We start from the raw sequence: 24,782 nt of genomic DNA, 5'->3' as shown, positions 1-24,782 counted from the left end.
TCAGGCATTCAGTCTCATTGTGTTGTGGATATTTTATTAAGAAATGTTTTTTTTATTTATTTAGTGTCACAGCCTCAGTTTGGCTCTGTATTTGTAACACTAGGGTAGGGTGTGTGTGTGTGTGTGTGTGTGTGTGTGTGTGTGTGTGTGTGTGTGTGTGTGTGTGTGTGTGTGTGTGTGTGTGTGTGTGTGTGTGTGTGTGTGTGTGTGTGTGTGTGAGAGAGAGAGTCAGAGGGGGTGAGGCTGTCTATCAATGTCTGGCTTCGACTCAACCTCTCACCCAGGACGGTGTGTTGGCTGCCCCTCTGCAAATGGAGATCGAGTTTCCTTGTGTTTGTGCGAGAGCAAGAGTGTGTGTGTGTGTGTGTGTGTGTGTGTGTGTGTGTGTCTGGCCTGCTCCCATGTGTGCCAGCCCAGGTTATGTAACAGTGTATGTGGACGTATGATGATGTACATGTAGAGCCTGGGCAGGTTCTTCAGGGAGAGGACACAGAGGGTTTGCTCACTCAAACACTCCCTTCACAGGAGTTAATCATTACCCACTTCGGCACAGTTGGTGGCCAAGTGGAATGTCGAGGGGGTTTTGCTGTTTGCAATGGCAACCCTCCCTCGAAATACGCCACCGGTTTATTATTACATCAAAACGAATACAACTTTTCACCGGGTTGCAATGTGACATTTTGACTAAATTTGACATTGTGACTAAAGATACACAATTTGTTATTGTGTATCTTCTCATGTTGTAATCTGGTTTTGCTCCTTATCAACATCCAGGGCATTTTTTAGTGCATGGGTTCACTTTCCACTCTTGTGTAAGAGCGATTGTTGTAGTGTTATTCTAAGCTTCCGTGCTTCTCACCACAGGTATGTCAGGTTTAAGCCAGGATCTCATTGGTGAGATTTTTTAGAAAACACTGCGGAGGAGCTGATTGTTGCTTTAAAAAAAAAAAAAAGCATGACGCTCATAGAACTGTGTAGCTTATCATGACGGGGTATTCAGATTTTGAATGATGGAATTAAAACCTCACTCTCTGGAGGACGGGCACATATGTGACTCTCTGTTGAGGACTCTTTGTTGCCATGACAGATTAGCTATAGATGCATGCCGTCTGTGTGTGTGTGTATTGATGGTTATAGTGCAGGTATTATGTTACACGACTTGATATCTCTCCACCCCTTCCAAATTTCTCCCTTTCTCTCTCTCTGTCCCAAGGTACCCCCTCGGACCACACCCTACACCCCCTCATCACAGATCACAGTCTCAGTGTGTGTGTGTGTGTGTGTGTGTGTGTGTGTGTGTGTGTATGTGTGTGTGTGTATGTGTGTGTGTGTGTGTGTGTGTGTGTGTGTGTGTGTGTGTGTGTGTGTGTGTGTGTGTATGTGTATGTGTGTGTGTGTGTGTGTGTGTGTGTGTGTGTGTGTGTGTGTGTGTGTGTGTGAGTGAGTGTGTGTGAGAGAGAGAGAGAGAGAGAGAGAGAGAGATTTGATTTTGATTTTGATTTTGAAAACACAATGTTTATTAAGATTTACCAGAGAACATCAGAGAGAGAGAGAGAGAGAGAATATACTTTTATAATCAATCATTCTTTCTAATGAAATTTACATCCTTCTACTGGCTTCCTCCTTCATTTTTACGATATTAAGAACCAGTCCCCGGTTGTTTAAGTTCCTCTCCTCTCCTCTGGAGTCCTTTGTCTCAGTATGTAAGGAGTCCCTACAGTAACTGCGAGGATTGGAGGGGATTTCTGCTCTGTGGGAGGGTAAGAGGGCTTTTGGGGGGAATCCTTCCAGCCCTGCTGTGGATCTGCTGAGCAAATCAAGGCAGCAGGCGATGCTCCAGCACAATCTTCCCCGGCCATGTCACTGTCACTGAAGCAGAGCGACTGAACAAATGTAGCCCCTCATGTAGCTGCACTCTGTATAAAAAGGAAAAAAGAAAAAGAAAGTTGTGAAAGCCTTCAGTAGAATGCAGATGTGTTTTTGCCTCTCTGATGGTGCTGTCTCACCTGGCCTGCCTTGACGCTATGAAAGCATGTCGGCCTGCGGAGAGCTCTTTTAGGTCATACCCTGCAATATCGTCCAGTGAAGCCCGGCTGCCACTAAATGATCTGATATGTGATAACTAACACGAAAAAAGGTCGGTGTGTGTAATAGTTGGTCTGCGTGTGGGCTGTGGGCTGCACACATGCATGTGCATTTGTTATCAACCACTGTAGTCCCTGTAGGCAAGCTGTGCCCTGGCATTGTCAGGTTAGGTCATAAAAAGAACTCCTCTTTTCAGATGCTGTTAATTATGCAGGAGTGTGGTCAAATGCCATCACTTGGGAAGGTCATCTGCTCCTCACCTTAGTAAAGGGCACAAAACTCCACAGACTTTGGTGTGTGTGTGTGTGTGTGTGTGTGTGTGTGTGTGTGTGTTAAGTTGGGGTACCACTGTTCATTTTTGTTGTGGTTTTTGCGAGGCCACTGATGCTGAGCTGACATCCTGTTTGAAGTGAAACTACATTAAAAAGAAAAGGCTTCGCGTCTTGCAGTTGTCATCCATTTGATGTCAGTTCACATGGCAAACATAGGCGTATTTACACCAGATGTGTTTGTGCACACCGTGTACGTACATCTCTGCATGTTTATGTATATTCTGTGGATGTTTATGTGTACAATGTTTTTTTGCTGACGCCTCAATATTGCAGCCCCTAAGCGAGGGCGTCTGTTTCACCTAATTGAAGGTCAATATTTGCATGAGCATTCCTACAGACAACTTTCCTAGCTTGGTCTTGACAGAACACAGGCGACTACTGTACTTTAATAAAATCAGAGGGCCTGTCATATTCTAGTCCGGCACTGCCAGACCTATCTATCTGCACTACTTTTGTACTGTGCCAAGGCAGTGGAAAGGTCTTTCACAGCCTGCAATTATCCAAGACACGGAGAAAAAAACCAAAAACTTCCCTGGCTGTTTGATTTTGTTAAACCAATCAGATCTCTGCAAAGCTCACAGATTCTTTTACTAAATTCTGCTGGGGTATGGTTCTGAGAAACGTTTTACTCATGGCTAATTAAATTAAAGAGAATTTCCCTATTGGACTGTAAACTTACAGATTTTATTACGGAGACGGGGCCTTTGAAAACAGCTTATGTGAAAGACGAGGACGATTAATGCAATAGCCGTCCAGTGAGCCTTATTCCAGTGGTTTCAGGTCTGTTGAGTCATAGTCTGGGTTGTTCGTCTCTACTGTATGTCGCAATTGGTGTTCAGAGAGCAGCAGATACGGGAATTTCAGGACCAGACTAGTGATTCGGCACATTTACTAAAAAACACTTTAACTTAAACATAAAAACAGTGCTTGGAGTGGGCCAGTACCCACTGGCATGCTGCACCAGCCCTTCCAAATGTTACTCTTTGGTGCACCACCACATCTTACTAGTTGCTGGTGCTCCTTTTCTGCCTTCTGCATATCAGGTTCTCTGTGCAATCCATAATGGCCCCAAATAAACTGCATTACCCAGGGGGCACTACGTGACGCTCACCTGTTCACGCCAGCGCGCCTTTCTCTGTTGAAAAAAATGGTCCAAGTCACCTCACAGAGCGACACCTGGACATAGAGCATCGGAGGGTAGAGGTGTTTGTGTGACACACTGAATGTAGAGAGATGTTTCTCAAAATTAGAAAGAAAAAAAAAGGCAAACCCATAACTGTCCTTTGTAAACACACCAGTTTACAGATAATAGTCCGGATTCAACTTTGACCTTCCACAAAATGAGGTCAAATATTTGTTTTTACCTTTCACCTTTTTGAAGTGGGCTAAGACCGAAAACATGCTGCACTTCTTCTGTTCAACAGATTTTAATGTTAGTCTATAATCCCTAATAATCCTTGAGCCTAATAGACAAACAAAAGGCAACCAAATTCACTTGAGGTGAATCATGTTGGGCAGAATCGAGCTCCACAATGCCGCCTTAGTGACGTCATTTGTCCCACTGTCATGGTGGATCAAGAGCTGAAAATGAACGGCCGGTGACGACGGTGCTGCTCAGCATGAATGCCACTGTCAGGAAAGTTGTGGATGGAGGGAAGAGACACATGTTTAATACAGCTGATGTTCTGTCACGCAGTAGCTTCAACCTTTCTCTCTCCACCTCCTCCTACAATGCCACATTTCTCACAATGATCACACATGGTGATTGTTTTTTTTCCCCAGTGGTTTTCACAGACATCATCTGCATGTGCCATGGTTCTTCTTATAACGCCTGCGCCCCCAGGAAAGAATCCCCAAATCCGCCGAAGACAGACTCTGAAACCTTCCCCTCCACATTCTGGGGAGCGAGGATGGAAGAGACGGGATGGATTGATGGATGTGAAGCTGAGGAAAGTCATCCTGGGCAATGTCATGGCATCTGCACCATGCGTCGGGCGAGAGACACTGAACATTGAAGTTGAAATGAATTGGATATAGTGATTCTTACAAAATTAAATTTACTAAGACTTCATCTTAGACTGCGAGTCATGGAGGCATGTGTTTTGGGGGAAAGGACGGAGAACGCTGTAGGATGCTCTTCGTCATTCTGAGGTGTTACAGTGTTTTTTTTATTATGTAATCCTGCTGTCCTCGACAACCTCGAACAGTCAGCAGTCCCAGTGTGTGCGCCCAGGTATTCCCCCCCCCCACCACCTCCCCCTTTTTACCTCGGTTTTGCACTGTCAGCACAGCTCTAAGGAGCAACCACAGCTTAGCCACTGCAGACTTTGATTTTTCATCAACTCCCTGCAAAACTAATATGCCTAATGGCACTGCGGTCGCCCTCTGAGGTGCACCCAGAACACACACACACACACACACACACACACACACACACACACACACACACACACACACACACACGCTTTCCCAGGTGTCATTTGATTGACAGGTTGTCACGAACAATAACGAAGCTGGAGGGGAAGAAGGTCAGTGAGGGGAAGTAGGCACATTGTGCATCCCTGGCTCAAGGCTTCATGGCTATATGCCCATAGGGAGACCAGGAGCGGCACAGCCGGTAGCATGTGGCCAGCTGAGGAGACAGAGGGATCTCCTCGTTCTCCCTCTCCCTACCTCTGTCCTTCACTCTCTCTTTCTCCGACTCCGAAAAGGAGCCTCAGAGCTGTCGTGGTATGTGGGAAGCTGTGTGAGAATTGAGCTGATTCGGGATTCTTTGTGAGTGCAGTAGCTTTGAGCAGCTGGGGCAGCCTCCCCACTTACTGCCCCTGAGTAGGGTGTCCATTACCGTGGGAGTGCCCAAATTACACTGAAGAGGGAGATGGGGAGAAACCCTGGTGCGAGTTTTGGAGAGACGAGGAGGGGTAGTGGAGTGGTTGGAAAGTGGAGAAATCAATTTGCCTTTGAACGAAAAAAGCATGAGACACGCACACACACACACACACACACACACACACACACACACACAAACGCGTTGTTTCAGGGGTAAAAAAGAAAAGGTGCCCCGTGTGTGATTACATGATTTCAAATTTGTCTTTATGACGGGAAATATGAAAGATTTTAAAGTAATGTCTTGAGCTGGATTTTGAAACCGTAATGTTTCTTTGTCGGCCTGTAGATGGAGGGTCTCTGTCTGTGGTTCGTTTGAGAGCGAGCTGTCCCTGTTGCTAGGCCAGCAACCGTCTGTCCTTTATTGGTCATAGTTGAGTTTTATTACCGGCATCATTGGTTCTTTGTTGCTACTGGCATCACGAAACGCAAGTCATAGGTTGGGTTGCTCGCTATTGACCAGGTTGAAAGATAGCAGGCAGCTCCCAGGACTTTTGCTTCAAACATTTATTTCTCTTCTTGCTCAGCGGCCGCGGCGAAGATCAGAAGCCGCAGTTTGCTTTGCAGAGAGTATCAAGGTTTCATCTCATCAATCTATGTAATGCACTGTTTATTGCTTTTCTGTGTCACTAAGGTGTTATCGGATTATTGTCAGTGCAATTTTTCTTGGTGAACAGTGTGTTATACTGTGCTCCGCCTTTTATTTGCCAAGTTTTTACTACCTTTGTCTATGTCATCAAACAAGCCTGTATAAAGAGGTGATATGAAAATGTTTTCCTACTAAAGCCAGTTAAGCCTTTGCTCTCAGACAGATACCATCTATGTATTTATTTTTATCTTGTATCATCAGTCATTTTTTTGCCATGACACTGATTCTGTTGGCTTATGGTTTTGGTCCTGGCTGAATTTGCTCTATTGGATGTATTTCCACGTAACTATGACATTTGTGGTCCTCGAACGATGAATCCCGCTGGTTAAGGTGAAACTGAGAGAGGGTTTACGTTGTTGTGTGAGTGGAGGCGTGACCTGTCAATCATCTTTTGTGCAGCCTCTGTGAAATGGCGTCTTGCAACCAAAAAACTGTTAAGCAGAAAGTCGCTTCAGTGATTTTGCTTAAGTTGGAGTTTTTGTTAGGTGAGCGTGGGCCCAACTGCCTGTGTGCCATAAAATCCCAAAAGCGAGAGTTGAATCCGCCCTGATCCGTGTGCCAACCTCGCCATCTTCATAATCACAAACCTCATCTGTGGATCTCGCTCTCTGCCTCTTTCCTTTTGTTGCATTCATTCAGATGCTGTTAAACTTTGATGGTATGCACAATTTGAGTTTTCTACAATTTGCAGCCAAGGCTGCTTCAACAATGTTAGTTATCGTACTTGCCAGTCAGACTAGATTTTTATTAATCTTTAGATGAGATTTCTTCTCTTGGTCTAGCAGCTCACTGGAGGACACGTTTATTTAAGTATAATCCGGATTATACTCTTTATCTGCTATTTGAATTGTAAAATGTACATTCTTCCAGAAGATTTAGTGTTTGACCTGCTGTATTTGTTTCATCTGTTTGTACAGTGAGCAACTAGAGTCCATCCATATGGTTTTTAATATTTGTATGAAAAACTCACATGATTTTACTTTTTCTCATTTTCATGATATTACAACATATTTAAATTAAAATGGTTATATTGAAATCTACAATATATTAGTTAGCTCTTAATTATTAAATTGATAATTCATTTTTATATATTTTTTGACACACATTTTTTTTTATCGTTGAGTCCAATTAGCTTTATTTTTTTCATGTTTGGAGAAACTAGATAACTGAACTAGTCTGAATCTGTTGACCATGAAAAGTCTTTTGTCTTTTGAGGGTACCATCCATGTTTCTCTTTTTGTTCTGCTACCTGGCAAAAGAAGGTCTTGTTGATCATATTGCTTTCAGTGTGAATGTACATTAAGAATGCACAACCTGTCTTTAATTGTGATGACGGAGGCAGAGAATTGAAAGATGAAAACTTCTGACATTTAAAAAAAAAAAAAAAAAAGGTTGTCCCTGACCACAGTGTTTCCAAAACATGTCAGTACGTAAAATCCAGATTGATGGGTGAGCTATATTCTGGCTTCGTGCCACTTTCAAGTTTTAGTTTCACTTTCGTTAAAAGATTCCACATTGACTCAGATCGTTCAGCAGCACATTGTTTCGTGAAACCGAACTGTTTTGAGCCATTGGTTTCTCTCTACACTTTAATGCTCCACCGAAACTCAGCAGCCTGCCTCTCTGTTACTCCTGTCACGTTGGTGTATTTAGCCATTGTTGTCGCATATCCCACTGCGACTGTCTGCATTTAAACAATTAGATGTGGGAGGCTGGGCTCTGCATCACACCTGATGAGTTCGCTTTTCAAAAGCCAGAGCAGAGTCATATGTGAGGTTGCTCATTCAGTTAGGAAACTATTATTATTATTATCATTATTATCTTGAAATAAAAAATTGTAAATGATGATCTTCAGCCAGTGACCCTGGTTGATGAGCAGCCCTCGCTTGCCTCTTTGACATTCGTGTGAGATGAGGTCATCTTTCGTCTGCATAATATTAAATTAATAAGCTTTGGTTTCAAGTGTTCATTTTATTGGATTTTTTTACAGCAAGTAGAAACATGTATGTCGCCCAATCAGAACTGTTGATTGGAGCTTTGTCCTCTGTAAAGACAGAGTCATTATGCGTCCATGCTCGATGCCCAGTCTGCAGTCCTGAGGTGAGCAAATCATGTACCTGAGTTACACTGACATTACAGGGTTATCTCTGACAGTATACACTGCCAGTGTGCAAACGTTCTCTTCGGTAACATAATGATGCGATGTGTGTATATCCATACAGCATACAGAGAAGGGGGTATATCCCAGCGTAGGGCTCCCTTCAGGGACAGTGCTTCGACCTGTATTGGATGACAAGTCAGCTGAACGTAACCGGGCAAGAACCAACAGGAAATCAATGTATCCAGCCACCGTCGTACATCAATTCAGCGTCTCACTTTCACGACATTGGCCCACTCATCTCGCCGTCTCTCTCTTCCTTCTCTCTATCTCTCTCCCTGCTTCCTTGTTAAGTCTCTGCAGTGAGCTTCTTTGAAAGCCACGGCATCTCTATTTTAAGGACTTCTTTTGTCTCTCTCCTTTGTTTTCCAACGATCAGGCTCACAGGCAGGAGGATGCGGGTGGGTCGGTGGGAGCGGAGGGATGAGAGGTGGCGAGCCGAGTCAGGTTTCTCCCTAACCGTGTCTTTACGAGGTGATGACAGCTGGAGGAATGCACTGCTAATACCCCTAATGTGGGTCACGTGACCTTGGGGCTTGGTTTCCTTCCAGAGCAGTCCGAGCGATCTGGGTGGTCAGGCGAGAGAAAAAGGTGCATCTATAACGTGTGTGCGTGTGTCATGTACTATATATATATATATATATATATATATATATATATATATATATATATATATGCACTCACTACGAGTTGATCTCATTCAGAGGCAGAGTGTGTTTGCAGGGAATACAGGTTTGTCACCATACCCTGGAACCAGACGCCATGGGTGTGTGTGGCCTTTCCCTAGTGGCCAGACAGAGTAGACTGTACCTCCCAGCGACAACGAGCACAGCCAGTGACACATTTCTGTCTGTCTTGTGACAAAGTGGGCCGGTTGGATTGCACTTGCTGGTTGGAACTGTCATAGCAAACAGCTTCCTCTTGCAGCGTCTCCTTTCTCCACACTGAAGGATTGCTGGTAAAGAAATTGGACGCCAGCCTATATGTTAGCTCGTCCCTGGCTCTTTGTTCCTAAGCGTGCAGGTATTGACACTCGCCTTGACACCTTCATCCTTCTCGACCTTGTGTTTACACTACAGCGAGGCTCCGTTTTTTTAGCTCTCCGTTGTTGACAGCTGTTACTGTACAAATAAGATAAGCACACTGAAAGCAGCATGATGATTCAGCATGTTCTCATCAGACCTTTGGTGGATCTTATCATTAACAGGTTGTGTTTGGAAGACCAGAGAGTACTTGATTGTAAATTGTGCACTTTAGTATGAATTCCTCATCAAATCGTCGAGAATGATCCCTTTTATGTAATGGTTTCTCCATTTTAAAACATGGCATTGTGTATTTTTCCATTTCTCTAAATCTGCGTGTCCTCAGGATCAAGGTGTAAAAACAAGCAGATAAAAAAAAAAAAAAAAGTGACATTGGGAAAATACAGATTCGCCCAAATACTTTTTAAAGCTTCTAACTTGATTTGGTATCTATCCATGCAGAAAAAGTAGTTTTTATTTGCCCAGCTTTTTATAGTATCTGTCTCTTTGATTCTGCCTCAACTTCAATACAATATTGGCGAATGAAATGATCTTTGAGTGTTGCTCAAAGCTGTTTTTTTCTCCAGCAAAATCATTCGTTGACAGAAACAATCATCAAATTTACGGTGCACTACGGTGTTAGCAGTTTTCATTTCTTGGAAGGACTTCTATGGATTATCAAAATTAACTCTGATGTTGTTTCTGGAAATAGATGTTGATGTTAAGTATTTTAGTATTATGTTTCATGAGGATGCCTTTTACCTCCATTGATTTCGGATATTTTTTTGGATATCCCAAAACCTGGACCAATAAAGTTAAAGCTATTAGCAGGACTAGGAGACTTTAAGATCAGTCATAAACTGTTTGTTTAACTGAAATGACCCGTAAGGGTATATATATAGTCAGAGGAAATGTCCGGAACATCAGGCTTCTGGGATTGAGGAATTCTGTTTGGATTTGAGATACAGCAACAACAAAAAAGAACAGGAAAACAGATCACTCTTTTGCCATGTTGTCCATAATTTTTGCTTTAAAGAAACAGACAGAAAACTACAGTGTTTGCATGCAGTGCGTTTTATGGTTGACATGTATTTATGCATTCTGTAGATTCAGCATTTCACAGCTCCTCACATGCACACACAGATTTACCAGGAGGCTGTTTGAGCTGCACTTGATTGTCGTGTATGATTGATGAGCTGTCTCATTCAGCCCTGGAGCTGCAGTCTCAAGATACAGAGGCTGCACTCCGCACACACATTTGATAGCCTTTTATAAGATTGTCTCAGATGGCAGATCGAGTCCACTCCCGTAGGTCGAAGCCGTGTTCTGTGGACACAAGATAACCACGTGCAAGAGCTCCCTGTCTCCGTGGCCCTGTCTCGCGCCTACACATTTACACACGCGGATTTTCGCCTCTATCCTGTTGTGCCCTGTCCGGCGCTCTTCGCTTCTCTCTCCCTACGTCGACTCTGAGAGAAACAAATGCACAAACAGGCGGGTGGCGGCACATGGCGTTTGTGTACATGCGTTGGGTTTGAAGGGCGGCACATGCGGCGCTGGTAGAGAGGAGCGTCTCTCTCTCGACAGGCGGTGTGGCACCGGGCAGAATGGGCAGCGGGGGCTCAACGGAGGGAGAGTAAACCGTAATCCGACTCCAAGGCTGAATGGAGTTGTTTGTCACTGTGGGTAGCAATTACTTGGACTGGCCTGGCTTTGAGTAAACTCCCCGATCAGAAGGGGTGCCCCTCTGCCAGGCAGCCAGGATTTAAAGGGCGGGAACGGAGGCCGCGTTGATGCCTTCTGCGGCCTGGTCCTTGCGTTGGAACACACTCAGGCTGAGCCGCCACCTGTTGACTCTCCCCCCGTGTCTGTGTTTGTGCAGGCAGCACTAAAAACACCAGTAGCTCCAACTAGCCACGGGTTACTGCGATGTGCAGATAAGGCCTGGCATGGCACCGGGTCATGTAGAGTGCTGCAGCGGTGCAGCCTCACACAGGATGCAGCCCAGCAGCTGCAGAAAGAACGAGCACAGGCGTCCCCGTATCTGGGGAGGAGTCCACGCGCGTGACGTGGTAGAAACATAGACAACTTCAGGAAAAACAGGAATAACTGCGCTGAAATGATCGCTGCTGTCAAATGACGGCTGTCCAGAAGCAGATTCCTCATTTTGTGGTAAAAAAAAAAAATCAGATCGTTTTCATTGTTGGATATAACAAACCTTTCTCACCCTCAGGTGGATTATTTTTTTTTTTTCCAACTGTTAGATTTATTGCCAGTGAGCTGTGTGTGTTGCCCCCTCTGCAGTCAATTAACTGAAGATGTACGTTCTTATCACAGGTTCGCCTCGAGCGCATTCTTTTCAGTTGCACCATGAGTGAGAGAGCAAACAGAAAGCGGTGGACTGTGAATGACGGGTACAGTAAGTTGCGTGGGAGAATTTGCACTGTGATCTTGACATCCACGCATCAGTGAAACTTGTGGGTGCAGGGAGGACAGCTTTTGAAACTGCCAGTTCCTCTTTCTATATTTATCCCGCCCCCCCCTCCCTCCACATGCTTTGTCACTCTTTTATTTTATCTGCACGGCACTCGTGCTGCATTTTTCTTTTCGTGCTTGTGTTGAGCCATCAACAAGCCAATGAGATTTGTTTGATGGACACTCGGTATCTGTTTCACTACTGTTACAGTAACTCTCTACAGGGCCTCACAGTCACAAGAGCATTTTGTCTTTGAGGTAGTCAATCAAATCTGATTCTTAAAACTCAGGAAAACGCAAATACTTTGTAACCCTAATAGCTGGGTTTACAAATTGCTAATAATATATCAACTGTGTGAAAGGTGTTGCTTACCAATCAGGGACTTTACTTTTCATAATCACTACCCAGAGCAACCCTCCAGACATAATTTCCTGGTAGCCTTCCTCATATTATATATAAAATGTTTACCCTAACACACACATTGAGACAGTGGCGCTTATTAATGCTTCAGCGCCGTAGAAAAATGAAAAGATAATGAGTGTGTTGCGAGGCTGAAATTGAGAACGGAATGGGGAGAGAGTGGCTGCAAAGAAGGAATTGTGCATTTCTGTGTGTCTCGGCAGAAATAGCTGGAACAAGGAGGGAGTCCAGTGCTCGGTCTGTCAGTGTTTTACAGGATCAGATATCACATCTGCGGAGGATACATATCGATTGGCATTAACAAAAGACTAGCACGCTTGACTCCATCAGCGGGCTGTTTGGTTGCATGTCTCACACCACGCTTTATCACTTTATCATATGTTTTTGTAAAAATTGATCTAAGGCTGTATTGGGGCTGTCACTTGTTCCTAAAATGAAGTTAAAAAACAAAGTGCCCCCGCCACCGCCTTTCATATCTTTACATATAAATCTCACTATTTTTCGGTCATTAAATTTTATGAGCTTAACTTTTCTACCCATGTTTGAATGATTACTTGAATATTAATTATTTTATAATTATATAATGAATTATTATTATTATTATTATATAATTATATTAATTATAATTATAAGCAGAATTTCCCCCTTTTATGCTTCATTGGGTATGAAGGATTATGCTAAGGCACTTCTACACCTGGTTGTTGATCCTGAAGACTTTTGATCACCAAACAAAATAGTCTACAATCAGATATTTCCTGATATAAATGATCACTTTGGTCATTTTAGGTCTTTTGTCCAGGCGAAGTTCTTGTATGTTCAGTTAGGCTAAAGTTGTACAATGCATTTTGTGACTTCAGATGGAACTGTGAAAAATCACATTCCCTCCGGTGATATCACTGGTGTTGGCATCAGCAGGATCTGAAGTCTAAATGGCTGAACACCGAAAAAGAAAATGATGTGGGGGTGTGGAGTTAGAAGGAGGTGAGGTTGCCAGGCCTCTGTAGCCTGTTTCTCATCTCTACTGGAGGTTGAGCGGCTCAAACCCACCTTAGCTACAGGCGACATTAGCTGTTACTTGCACAACACACACGAATCTCCAAACAAACAGTTGACAGCGAGTTTACATTGTGGGTAATGTAGGCGCCAGGTTTTGACGATTTCTTTTTTTAACTGCCCATTGTGAATGTGACACTGTAATGGCTTTAGCAGTGGGGGATTTTCCCACAACAGCACAATCGCAAACCACAATCTGAATTTATTTTCTATTTTGCAAATCGGTTTCTTAAACCCCATGCTGTCCACAGCTTTAAATGGCATCGCATCCTCAGCTATATATAATGTGACCACCGGTCACCTCTTTCCATCATTTGCGATGATGAGATGACTCAGGTTGAACTGACCTGAGTGAAACAATCTTGGCACGTTCCTTTGGATGCTTCTGTCTGTTGAACATATTTGTCGTATTACCTCTGATGTGCCTGCCATTGCCCGACAACTACTAACCCAACTACTACCCAACTTCTTCCATGCTACTGACACCAGGTCCTTAATATAATAATATAATATAATATAATATAATTTGGCTCATCAGCCATCTAACAGGCAATCATCCCGGTTTGTGAATCCACGTTGTCGAGATATGGTAGCACGACATTTCTGATACTGGACATTCGTCAACTCTACAATTTACATTTATGATCACTTGCCTGCTCAATAACACACTCCTTAGTGTCTGAACAACGTTTACGGGTGTCACCCCTTCAAAGACCATCAACAGACTTTCCCGCCTCTCATGGTCTTTTATTAAACCCATGCTGTAGCAGGGGGTTGAACCTCATGTGACAGGAGGAGATGTGTTGAAGTTTTATGTAGGTTTTTATTTTGAGGTGGATGGTGAGAATGGTATGATGAGGCGCTGAAGTGGCTTTTATACACAAGGTGGGCTCCCCATCTGAAATAGTTCTTGTTTCTATGATAACACCACAGTCATATGGACATATGTGGGGGTCAGTTTACAAGCCTGGAATAATCTGCCCTCAAAACAGAGAGAACCCTCCCTGAGTACGCCCGTATTTGCCCGTCGTACTGCCTGTCACTGCAGTTTATGGTGGTGAGAGTCTAAAAATATTACATCTGTATGGTTTTCTGTAAACGCACAAACCACTCATTTGGTCTAAATTATAGTCCGTGACTGCTCCAAAACAACATGAAGTTTCCCATAAAGCATGATGTTTGCATTTTAGGTGTCGTCTGCCTCTGCATTATATTGTAGAGGTAGGTGGGTGTCATATATGTGAAATTGCCCAATGTGACCACCATACCACATGAGAGCCCTTGTTTCCATTCACTGTAAATGAGAACAGCTTTGCATAATATGAGCCTGACGTGCTCGTGGCCAGTGAGTAGCATATGGCTACTGTTTATGATGGCATCATGAAAGCTTGCTTTCACACCTTCACGATCATTGCACTTCCCAATGTATTCCTAGTCTACAAAATTAACATCGTCTCTGTTGTCGCTCGCAGAGCTGTTCAACTGAACACCTCCTAGTTCTCTCTGGCCTCTGAGCAGACTGCGTGTCTGCAGCCCGGTCCCTGGCCTCGCGTATCGTTACGTCTGTGTAGAGCAACTTCGCTGTCAATCATCGCCACAGTGGCGGTTTTGTTCCGGAGCCTCGGCTGCCCTCGCCACCTTCCCGTCAGAACCCCCCAGTCTGAGGAACAGAGGACAAAGGGATGACGGATGGGTGAGGGTCCCTCACAGGGAAGTACAGTATAGAAGGTGTGTGCTGTAAAGGATGACAATGAGCGCATTCAGGCAGACACAATACAGTGTGCCTCGACCAGCGAAGCCAGCAGCCTGTGAGAGAAGTGCAGCATCGGGCCAGCACAGTCCCCTACAGCAGCCAGCCAGCAGCCGCACAGAGCCAGGGGCAATCACCAAGTCGTGAACAACACTCCTATTGAGTGGAACCAAATAAAATCAGAGAGGAAACACAGAGCCGAGGCAAAAGAATAGTGCACAGTACAGGAGAGGCACGTGGGAAGGGCAGGGGACAACTGAAATGAGAGACAAGTAGGTGTATGATAGATGAGGTTAAAAAAGAAGAAAAAAAACACAAAGAAATGTAATGAATGGAAGCAATTAGAGAAAGATAGAACCATCTTGTCCCACCAGGCCACCACGTGTCGCTGGCCTGTGCCATCGGCTCGTTCTGTGCGGCGGCTCGTCAACTGTGCGAGTGTGTTTATTTAGAGTGTGTGACTCACACTTCCTGTGCTCTGCCAGTGAGGCAAGGCTCTATGGAACAGCGGGACCTCCGTTCATTCTGAATTCTCTCTTTCTCTTTTTGTTTCTGTTTCTCTCCCTCTCTCTCTCTCTCTCTCTCTCTCTCTCTCTCTCTCTCTCTCTCTCTCTCGCTCTCTCCTGTGTTGCGCCGCTGATAGGCCGAGCCCGAGTTCTGAGTAATGCGGGGGCTCGCTTGAATGGATGCCACTCCGGAATCCATTTACAGATGCAGCACAGTGGCACTCTGGCTGCAACTGGAATATATATATATATTTTACGTAAAAGAGGCATGTTCATGTAGGGTGAGACTTTGCTTTTAGGAAGAAGGCTGCTGCGTTGCTGCAGCAAGACAACTTTGCAGATAAGGTGGTGATAATTGCAAAGGCATCGCCTCCAGGGTTCTGTGTTGCCGGGGAAAACCCCCATGTAGGACCTGTCTGTAATCCTATCTTATCAGCAGTTGGTGTGCCACCAACGCCGAATGTGTCTGAGTTAAAGAAACAGCAGCGGATGTTCCTGTCCTGAGTGTGTAGGTGCACGTCTTTGTTCGATTGCATTGGTAATGAGAAACATGGCAATTGATGCGGTTACTGTGGTTTTAGAGACGATGATTCGATTTTTTGGGGGGGGATCATGCTCTGATGTGATGAGTCTCTTTTAGTTTCCTCTTCCTTCGTCCTTCCCTTACTGTACATTACAGTGGGAACCTTCATTTAGTCTGCCCCCTCTCTCCCTCTCTCTTTTTGCCTCACCCCCAGCCTCTCTCGCTCTCTCTCTCTCTCTCTCTCTTTTCCTCCCTCCATCTCTCTGTCTCTGCAACACACCCACTCAAACAGTCATATCCGCTCTCACTCTCTGGCACTCTGCTTGTCTCACAGTGCCTGTGAAGCGTCTCTAAGGGGGAAGACCATACTGCTCTGTCAGGTAATCTAAACTCTGTCTGTCTGTTTCTCTCTCTCTCTCCCCCTCTGCGCCTCCCTCCCCTCATTCTGTCTCACTCTCTCTCTCCGTCTTTCTCTCCTCCCCTCTTCTCTTTTCCTCCTCATTACGTTACTTGCCAGGTGCAGCAAACTATAGTTATTTAGTTATTGTAGCAGTGTCAGAATTGTTGGGAATTGTTTATACATTTATATTTTTTTATCGTGAAATTTGCCATTTGGTTGATGATAATCTCGCACCTTAACACCTAGTATTTTAAGTGGTTATAGAGTTTAAGCTAGTCTCTTTTGTCAGTGTCAAAGTCTCTTTTTCACTTCAGGACAATATACCTGGGATATTTCACACTTCCGCAGGGTACCGCTGGGCTATTTGGACATTAGGATGCAAATTCACTGGTACTTTAAGATGGAAATCTCCTTTTGCAGTTCACGACTGTTGTGACTTCTATTAGTTCCCGAGAGCCTTCTGAGTCAAATGATGTGCTATATACTGTACGTGTAATTAAAATTGACAAACGAAGTGACTGCAAAAACAGTAGAGTTCCTGGCCACAAATAAAATGAAATAAAATGTCAGAAACTCCACAAACCTGCAATTTAGTTGTGGTCAGTTTTTTTCTTTTCTTCAGTTTATTGTGTCACCAAAGGAGCAGATTTTCCAACTGCCAGGGGTATTATTAAAACTCTGAGTGCAATCTCCCGCCGTCGAGGTGTGCCTTACCCGGCTCTGCCATGCCACTGGTGTTTGATTTAAAGGCCGGTGTTGACCTGCGGTTCACCGGCTTGTGTTTAATCAAAGTGAACAGTGCGACGGTCTTGAACTGCCAATCTTATCAAACATTTCCCATCATCCCGCCTGGCCTCAGAGGTGCAGCGATCCCCATGCATCCCGCACAGTGCCGAGAGAGACAGTGAGTGAGAGCTGTGGTATGTGCTGTTTTTTCAGACGGCCTCCTCCTTAGCACTGTGCTCCGACTGACAGCCGTGGTATTCCTGGATGAGTATGAGTCTCGATGACTCGAGGTCTTGTGCTCTATCGCTTCTTGTTCTGTCGTCTGGCTATTCCCCCCCCCCCCCCCCCCCCCCCCCCCCCCCCCCCCCCCCCCAAAGGCATTTACCAAACATCCTTTCTGCTCCTTCTGTGATTGTGTTAATGTACAAGCATTGGGGCTTGAGTTTGATTTACAACTATATCAATTTGGTGGTGGTACAGAGAAAGACTGTGGGTTAATTTTCCATTTACTGTAATTTATAAAAAATGCTGCTTAGTCTCTTATCAAATATTTATTTTTTTGTATTGCTTCATTGAGACTACGAGCATTGTCGCAGGTGGTGCTGTATGTACTGACCTGCTGTGACATCAACCCGTCGTCACTCAGAGGAGGCTAGATATCGGGGGTCATGCCAGCTTGTCAACACAAGCAGAGGCCAAGCATTTCCCCTCTTTACTTCCTGCTGCCAGTGTGCGTCTGTAGTCAGAGAGGATGCTGGGAGATAAATTTAGACCTGCAGCTCCCTCTCCATCTGCTGTTGCTCAGAGTAGGCTGGTTTCCATAGGAACCTGCACCAGGCTACAGCCAGTAAGGAAAAATTGGGGAGTGTGTGTGTGTGTGTGTGTGTGTGTGTGTGTGTGTGTGTCGGGGGGGCGGGACAGTTTGACAGCAGATTTTTTAAAAAGCACTTAAGAGGGTTTATCTATTCTCAGGGCACAGGGTAATTTAATATTTAGCCCATATTTTTATCCGTCATTACCAGCTGCACGGATACGTCTGGGTATTGATGAGGAAATGAACACTAACTCTGCTGGCCGTGCCCTCCTGTGCATGATAATGAAGTTTTAACTGTAAAACTGCAGCAAAGCTCCCGTGCTACTTATTGAGCAGGCGATGAGCTAAATGTTTGTTTTATGGCATTTACCCTTTTAAAAGTAACCACTGGGCTTAATTGAAACAGCAGAGGTGATGGAAAGAGACAGTGTGTGTGTGTGTGTGTGTGTGTGTGTGTGTGTGTGTGTGTGTGTGTGTGTGTGTGTGTGTGTGTGTGTGTGTGTGTGTGTGTGTGTGTGTGTGTGTGTGTGTGTGTGTGTGTGTGTGTGTGTGTGTGTGTGTGTGTGTCTGCGTGTGTCTGTGAGAAGGACATCTCATGTGAGCTCTTCCGTGTGTCAAGGCTCCCTTGGGAGCAGAAACATCAGTGCCTGTTTCTGCTGACAAAGCCCCTTTGCACACACACACACACACACACACACACACACACACACACACAAACACACGCGCGCTCATGTCTCCACACACATTCCTCACTCATCCTGTCTTCTTTTCTCAGTGGACCAGTCTTTAATCACATTTTAGCCGCAGACACCAGAAAGTAGTTCACGCAACAAATCACTGCATGCAACATGAGGCTGTGTTGTGTATTATCATACAGTGGTTCGTGGTGGACTGGAACTGGACAACGTGCTCGTGTGCTCGTAGTTTGTCGTTTTGCAAACCGCTCCTACTATTAGCCTGGGTGGTTTTGATCTGGCCCCTCCCGTGAGAAGAACATAACACTGTGTAACAGCTGCATCGGTGGCTTCCTGCTCGCACCTCAGCCTAAAAATAGAGCCGAAGGAAGAACGCCCTTGCCTCACCCTCATCGATGAGGTTAGAAAGATTTACATAACCTGCGTGTCTTCCTTTAAATGACTAATATTTTCACGTTACAGTCAACTGATTGTGTGTGTGTGTGTGTGTGTGTGTGTGTGTGTGTGTGTGTGTGTGTGTGTGTGTGTGTGTGTGTGTGTGCGTGCGTGTGCTTGTGCGTGCGTGCGTGCGTGCGTGCGTGCGTGCGTGCGTGCGTGTGTGTGTGTGCGCGTGCCCTTAGTGCACTGAAGTGTTGAATGTAATGGGTGCTGCTGATTACAAGTCATGCCTGTGGAATGAGGATGATGAGAAAGGAAAACCCCTCGTCAAACAGCAGTGGATGGGCTGAGTGGTACCAGGGTAGGTCAGCTCAGGGCACCGCAGTTGATTGGCTGGTCAGAGCTGTCAGAGTGGATTTGGCTGCTGCGTGTCGGTGGGTATTTCTCTGGAGAGCGTAGTACTGTACACTGTAAGTGTGCTGGAGGGTGTGCGTGTGTGTGTGTGTGTTTTGGCTCAATGTAGGCTGGACTCTGGCATTCCTTTTCCCTCATCTTCCTGGCAAGGCCCTGACTGTGTGTTTCCCCTCTCAGAGCTGGCAGTCTAGACCGTCATGAATAATGTAAGCAGTGCTCTCCCTCAACCTTAAAATCTCCTAATCGCCCTGTTTAAGGGCTGCATCAACAGCTATGCCAGAGATCATTAAAACGTACACTCTTTTAACTAACTACACGAACAGAGACACTCATTACAAGGACGTTGAGGAGGACGATTTGTCTTGCTCTCTTTGCATACCTTCCTGTTCAGGCCTTCTGTTTTCTATGCACAGCATCATCGCTCTTCACGTCCAGACCCTCTCCCATTTGACCAGCCTTTACCCAAACCCACCCCTCTTTTCTTGTCATGTCACTTTTCTCTCTAAAGTTCAAGTGTGTGAGGGACAACCCTCTTGACACTGGGTGTTTCTCTTCTGAGAGCCCCAGTCCCTCCTGATCTAACGTCCCTACATGTAACTCAAGAGACTAATGTGTCTCTCTCAACAGCCCAAGACAGAAGACTTCTGTGTGTCACCGCACACAGAAGTCTTCCCTGTACAGCTGAGACGGTGGAAGACAAATTGAAAACAGAGGAGTGAATTTTAATGGTGTTGATAATTGCTGAGTGCTGATTGTGTAAGTCTCCTGTAATCAAAACGCTGGTCTGCTCGGAGAAACGCACACTAAACAGATGATTGGCCCGAACAAATGTGGGGGAACGTGGAGATGGAGCCGAGAATCTGTCAAGTCGTTTCCAAGAGGAAGAGTGATTCTCTTTCCTTTTTTTTTCCACTTATGAAGGCTGACTGTGCCGTGTGTGTTTTTCGACATATGAACAGAGCGAGTGTGGCTCATTAAAAAAAAAAAAATGAACTGTCACTGCTGCCTTGCCACCACTGGCAACTCAAGCTGTAGTCTTCCGCTGGGCCTGTTTATTCAGCCACCGGATCACTGCTTCAGTCTTTTCCTCCTCCCCACCTCGTCCAACTTCATCTTTCTTACTTCTATTTCACATGCACATATCTAATATTATAGAACACCTGTGAATTTTCTGTATCTCACCTCCTTTATAGCCAGATTCTGCATTTGTTCTGCACCGGCGCTAAAGCATTTGTAGGCCGCCCTTTCTTGCTGTCTTCTTTCCTGGTACGTTCCTGGAACTGTCAGAGGTGGTGCATGCTGTCTGCACCATCATAGAGATCTACAACTATGAGGTGAACGTACACAGTGTCCTCCTTCACTGAGCACTGATCTCCAGAGTCTGACAGAGTTGGAGGGGGTTGCGAATAGTATCAACCTCGTCGACGATGATTGATGCTATGGATGAGCCCGTGCTGGGACTGTCAGCGGTTGAGCGTGGCTGCTCAGTGAAAATGTTATGATTGGCCCCATCCATTCCCAGAATGTGTTTTGATTGGCTGCGCTACAAGAAATGCTGTGTCTCCAGTTGAGACAGAGTGCAGGATTTGTGGTAAGTGGGAAATATTACTGAGCATACATCTTGATTAAAAAAAAGAGAGATTTCATTGCCTCATCTCTTAGTCTCCATGACCATCTGTACTCATACACAGAGCCTTCTAGTAGTGTGTGAGTGGGCAATATTTCAATAGATCCATTTTCATAAAAAGGTTTCACGGCACCCGTTCAGCAGACAAGCAACCACTCCCATCTTAGCCCCTCATAAACACTGCACCCTGGTGGCTGAGGTGTAGGCTGAGACCTAGTTGCTGTCAAGTCCTCTCATCTACTAGAAAACAGCCCCCCTCCATTTACCCCCTTTAGCTTTAGTGCCAGATCAGATAAGCATATATTTCCAACGTTTGTTTTGACTCTGTGCCTCTGTTGCTGCCTGTGCTGTGGGTGAGGCCCTGCTCTGGCTCATGCCAGGAGTCGGCCAGTCATCGGTCAGGATACAACCGTACGTGACCAAAATGACCATGGAAATCAGTATTACTCGTTCTGAATTCCCCACATCATGCATTCAGCTAAAAGTTAACTTGTCTTGCACCATGAAGTGATGTTGCAATTTTCTTCAGACAAGGTGACCATCTTCGATCAAGTCAGGAATTTTAACCATGGTTTCCATAAAATCTATAGTCCTGGGTCAGAACTAATTTGTCGTATGTCTGATTTGAGTGAGAGAGGACATTTTTCATTTGATCTAGATTTTAAGAAGATTCTCAAATGCTGAATCAAGTGATTCACCTGCCAGAGGATTATTATGTTTTTAAAAGGGTTACAAACGCTCCAATAGCGAGAATATATGTTACTAACATGACTTAATAGATTTACAGTAGGTGTGTGCACCTGTCTCCTGAATCACTGCACACTGCACTTATAACGAGTTGAAGCCAGACGGACAGGTGAGAGGAATAACTTGTTGCTGATCCAGTTAACTGGCTAATTCTTTCTCATTGCAACACTGGCCTCATTCAACACGACTCCAAGAAACACAAAGTAACGCTGTTTGTCAAAGAAAATTATGTGGGAGCAATTTTTAATTTCAAATTTGACAACAGGACATGAATGATATTTGGACATTTATTCTACCAACCTAACTCTTTCCCAGACTGTTAGGCAGGCTTTCTGAAAACCCCTTGGCTGTCACGAGGTTCTGTGTTTTTCTGTTTCTGAGTGTGTAGTAATGAGCCCTGAACTTCAGGGGCTGAAGTCAGCAGAGCAGGAACCTTCTTTTATTTTTGTTGCCTTTTCCTCCAAAGTGAGGAAGGAATTAGAACTATTTGAGAAATATTTTTACGGCATTTTCCTGTAGCTCTTTATGACATAACCTTCTTTATATAATCTGATACATACATTAATATGTTTACACTTTTGTGACTCTGATCCTCCTTGTCTTTCTGTGTTCCTGTAGACCCCTTGAAAAGCTGAATGACTAACACCTTGACAACCAACAAAGAAGATGCAGAGAAGACTTTGGGAGGGCTGTTAGAATGGCTGAAGCTGGACAGAAGCAGAGCTCCTTTGTACAAAGAAATGATCCATGTTTACCTGCATCCGTGCAGCTCCAGGGCACCTTTTAATGATGCCTCATTTGGTCCTCTTGAATAACTTTTGGCCGACACTGAGAAAGGCCCTCTGTTTTGATTTACATCTCAGTCTGTCAATGTCCCCCTGCCTCTGACCTCTCTGCTGCCTGGCGGTTAGCCCCATGAGGCTACAAGAGCCCTTCCTTGCGTGTCTGTGAGGCCTCCTCCCCACTCTATGGAGGCTGAGCCCAGCCGTCCAGCTGATGGGCAGCGCTCTGGAAGACAAGAGCAGCAGCATGTGACAGCTGAATCCTCATTGGGATCTTGTCCACCACAGCAGCCCCAGCAGCCTCCTAATCCTCGTCCAGTGCACAGAGCCTTGGGCCGCCTGCAAAATCGCCAACCCAAACGCACTGACCTTTTGCTGCGGTTACAGCAGCAGCAAGCGGTAGCATGGCAGCAATCGGACAACCCAGGTCCCTCAGGAGGCAGCTTCTTCTCTACAGCTTCCCCATCCACCTCATCCCTCCCTTCTACTTCCTCCACCCGGGTTGAGCATGGTCATGGGGTCCCATCTCAGTCCAGCCAAGAGGGCCTTGAAGGGGTCAGCTCACCCAGAAAAGGGGAGAAGAAACCCCCAAAACCAGGGAAATATGTGTGCACTTACTGTGGCCGTCCATGTGCCAAGCCAAGCGTTCTTCAAAAACACATTCGTTCCCATACAGGGGAAAGACCCTACCCTTGTGCCCCCTGTGGCTTTTCTTTCAAGACCAAGAGCAACTTGTACAAGCACCGCAAGTCCCATGCCCATCGCATTAAAGCAGGACTGGCATCCAGTCGTGATGACCCCAGTTTAAGTGGACCAGAGGGGAGTGGAGTTGGAGAAGACCCTGAGGAACACACAGAAGGAGAAAGCACTGAGTCTGAGGAAGAGACGGGCCAACACAGTAAGACCTCCTCTAAGGAGATGTTGGGCCTGCAGAAGAAAGGTGGTAAGGAGGGGCTGGGAGGCACAGAGGAGAGCCAGAGGCCTGAAGACTCCCAGGCTGTCAAGCAAAGACTTGCACTGAGGCTTAGTGAAAGAAAACGTGGACCAATGGCTTCTCCAGATGACCCTCCCTCCTCTCTTTCCACCTCATCTTCTTCTCTAGGCCCTGGCAGTAAAGGCAGCACAGAGTCTGGCTACTTTTCCGGATCAGGGAGCACTGAACTGTCCCAAGTTAGCCCCCCCAGTGCCAGTGCCAAAACGTACGCAGAAATTATTTTAGGGAAATATGGAAGGTTGGGAGGGCAGCAGCGCAGTCCCCATCTGCAGCAGCCTCATTCCTCACTGTCCTCGTCCTTAGGAACGGATGAAAAGAGCATTCCCTTCACAGTGCCCAAGACCCAAGTAATAGAACACATTACGAAGCTCATCACTATCAATGAAGCAGTAGTAGACACCAGTGAGATTGACAGTGTAAAGCCCCGACGCTCCTCACTGTCCAGGAAGAGCAGCATGGAGTCACCTAAATTTAGTGCCCCTAAAGACCCCAACACATTTGATTTCAAAGGAGAAACTCCTGGGCCCAGTGGTTCGAGGCACCTCCACAATCCTGAGGCAGATCCACCATGCACCCCGGAACTGTCATCGGTGCCTCTGCTTAGAAGCCACTCAATGCCGTCCTCCACCAGCCAAGAAGAGCCCTCCACCTCTGGCACCATGTCTCCCAGAGGTTACCGTCTCTGCCAGTCGTTTGATGAGCAGCAAGCAGTGGTAGCTGAGATGAGGGCTGGTCATGCTCAACGTATGCTGAAGCGCCAACCTGCCATAGAAGTCCCCCTGGGAGCGGAGATAATGCTGCAAGGGGGCTGTCCCACCTCCTCGACCTCCTCAGCCAGAGGCAGTGAACTAGCCCGGCAGCCGCAGCATCAGCAATCGCAACAGCAAAAGAGTCCCAGTCTGTTTGAATGTGAAGCATGTGGGGTTCACTTCCAACATATTGAAGCATATGAGGCCCACAGAGGCACCTGCTCAGGACAGCAAACGCTGGAACAAGAGAGCAGGGATGTGAGAAAAACAGGCAGGGAGGATCGCCCCCCGATGATGATGCACTATAAGTTCCGGGCACTGGCCATGGCTGTGAGGAAAAGGAGAAAAGAGGAGAGCCTGGAGGAGGACCCTCCCAGCCCTGGATCTGTAGCCATGTCGAGAAGCTCTGCGGGCCCCATTCCAGTGCCAAGCAGACCGGAGCACAGCCAGGCCCACTCAGGTCTGTTTAAGTATCCCGTCTGCTGCAGATAAAACTAGAATGGCACTCATTAGTGCATACCTCCGCCAAGGCCCAACAGTCCCCTTCAATTCAATTAGGATGCACCAAATTGCACACACCCATAGATATCAGTCCC

General features: G+C 45.7%; 1 protein-coding gene across 2 annotated transcripts in view; it reads left to right on the top strand.

Annotated features, from left to right (window-relative positions):
• The window catches only part of LOC118301870 (transcription factor HIVEP3), a 38,896-nt gene that overhangs the window by 3,444 nt on the left and 10,670 nt on the right, over nt 1–24,782 (top strand). Inside the window, exons 1-2 of one of the 2 annotated variants that reach the window (XM_047332357.1) lie at nt 16,145–16,240; nt 22,280–24,646. In XM_047332357.1, the coding sequence (XP_047188313.1) occupies nt 22,630–24,646 (2,017 nt within the window). In that variant the 5' untranslated portion in view covers nt 16,145–16,240; nt 22,280–22,629. Of the gene's footprint in view, nt 1–16,144; nt 16,241–22,279; nt 24,647–24,782 lie in introns of those variants that run through there. The other variant, XM_035627518.2, reaches the window with a different exon arrangement.

Source organism: Scophthalmus maximus, chromosome 1, assembly GCF_022379125.1.
Source record: "Scophthalmus maximus strain ysfricsl-2021 chromosome 1, ASM2237912v1, whole genome shotgun sequence".
Lineage (NCBI taxonomy): Eukaryota > Metazoa > Chordata > Actinopteri > Pleuronectiformes > Scophthalmidae > Scophthalmus > Scophthalmus maximus.
Note: the sequence above shows the minus strand (reverse complement) of the source record. Positions and strands in the feature narration are given on the sequence as shown.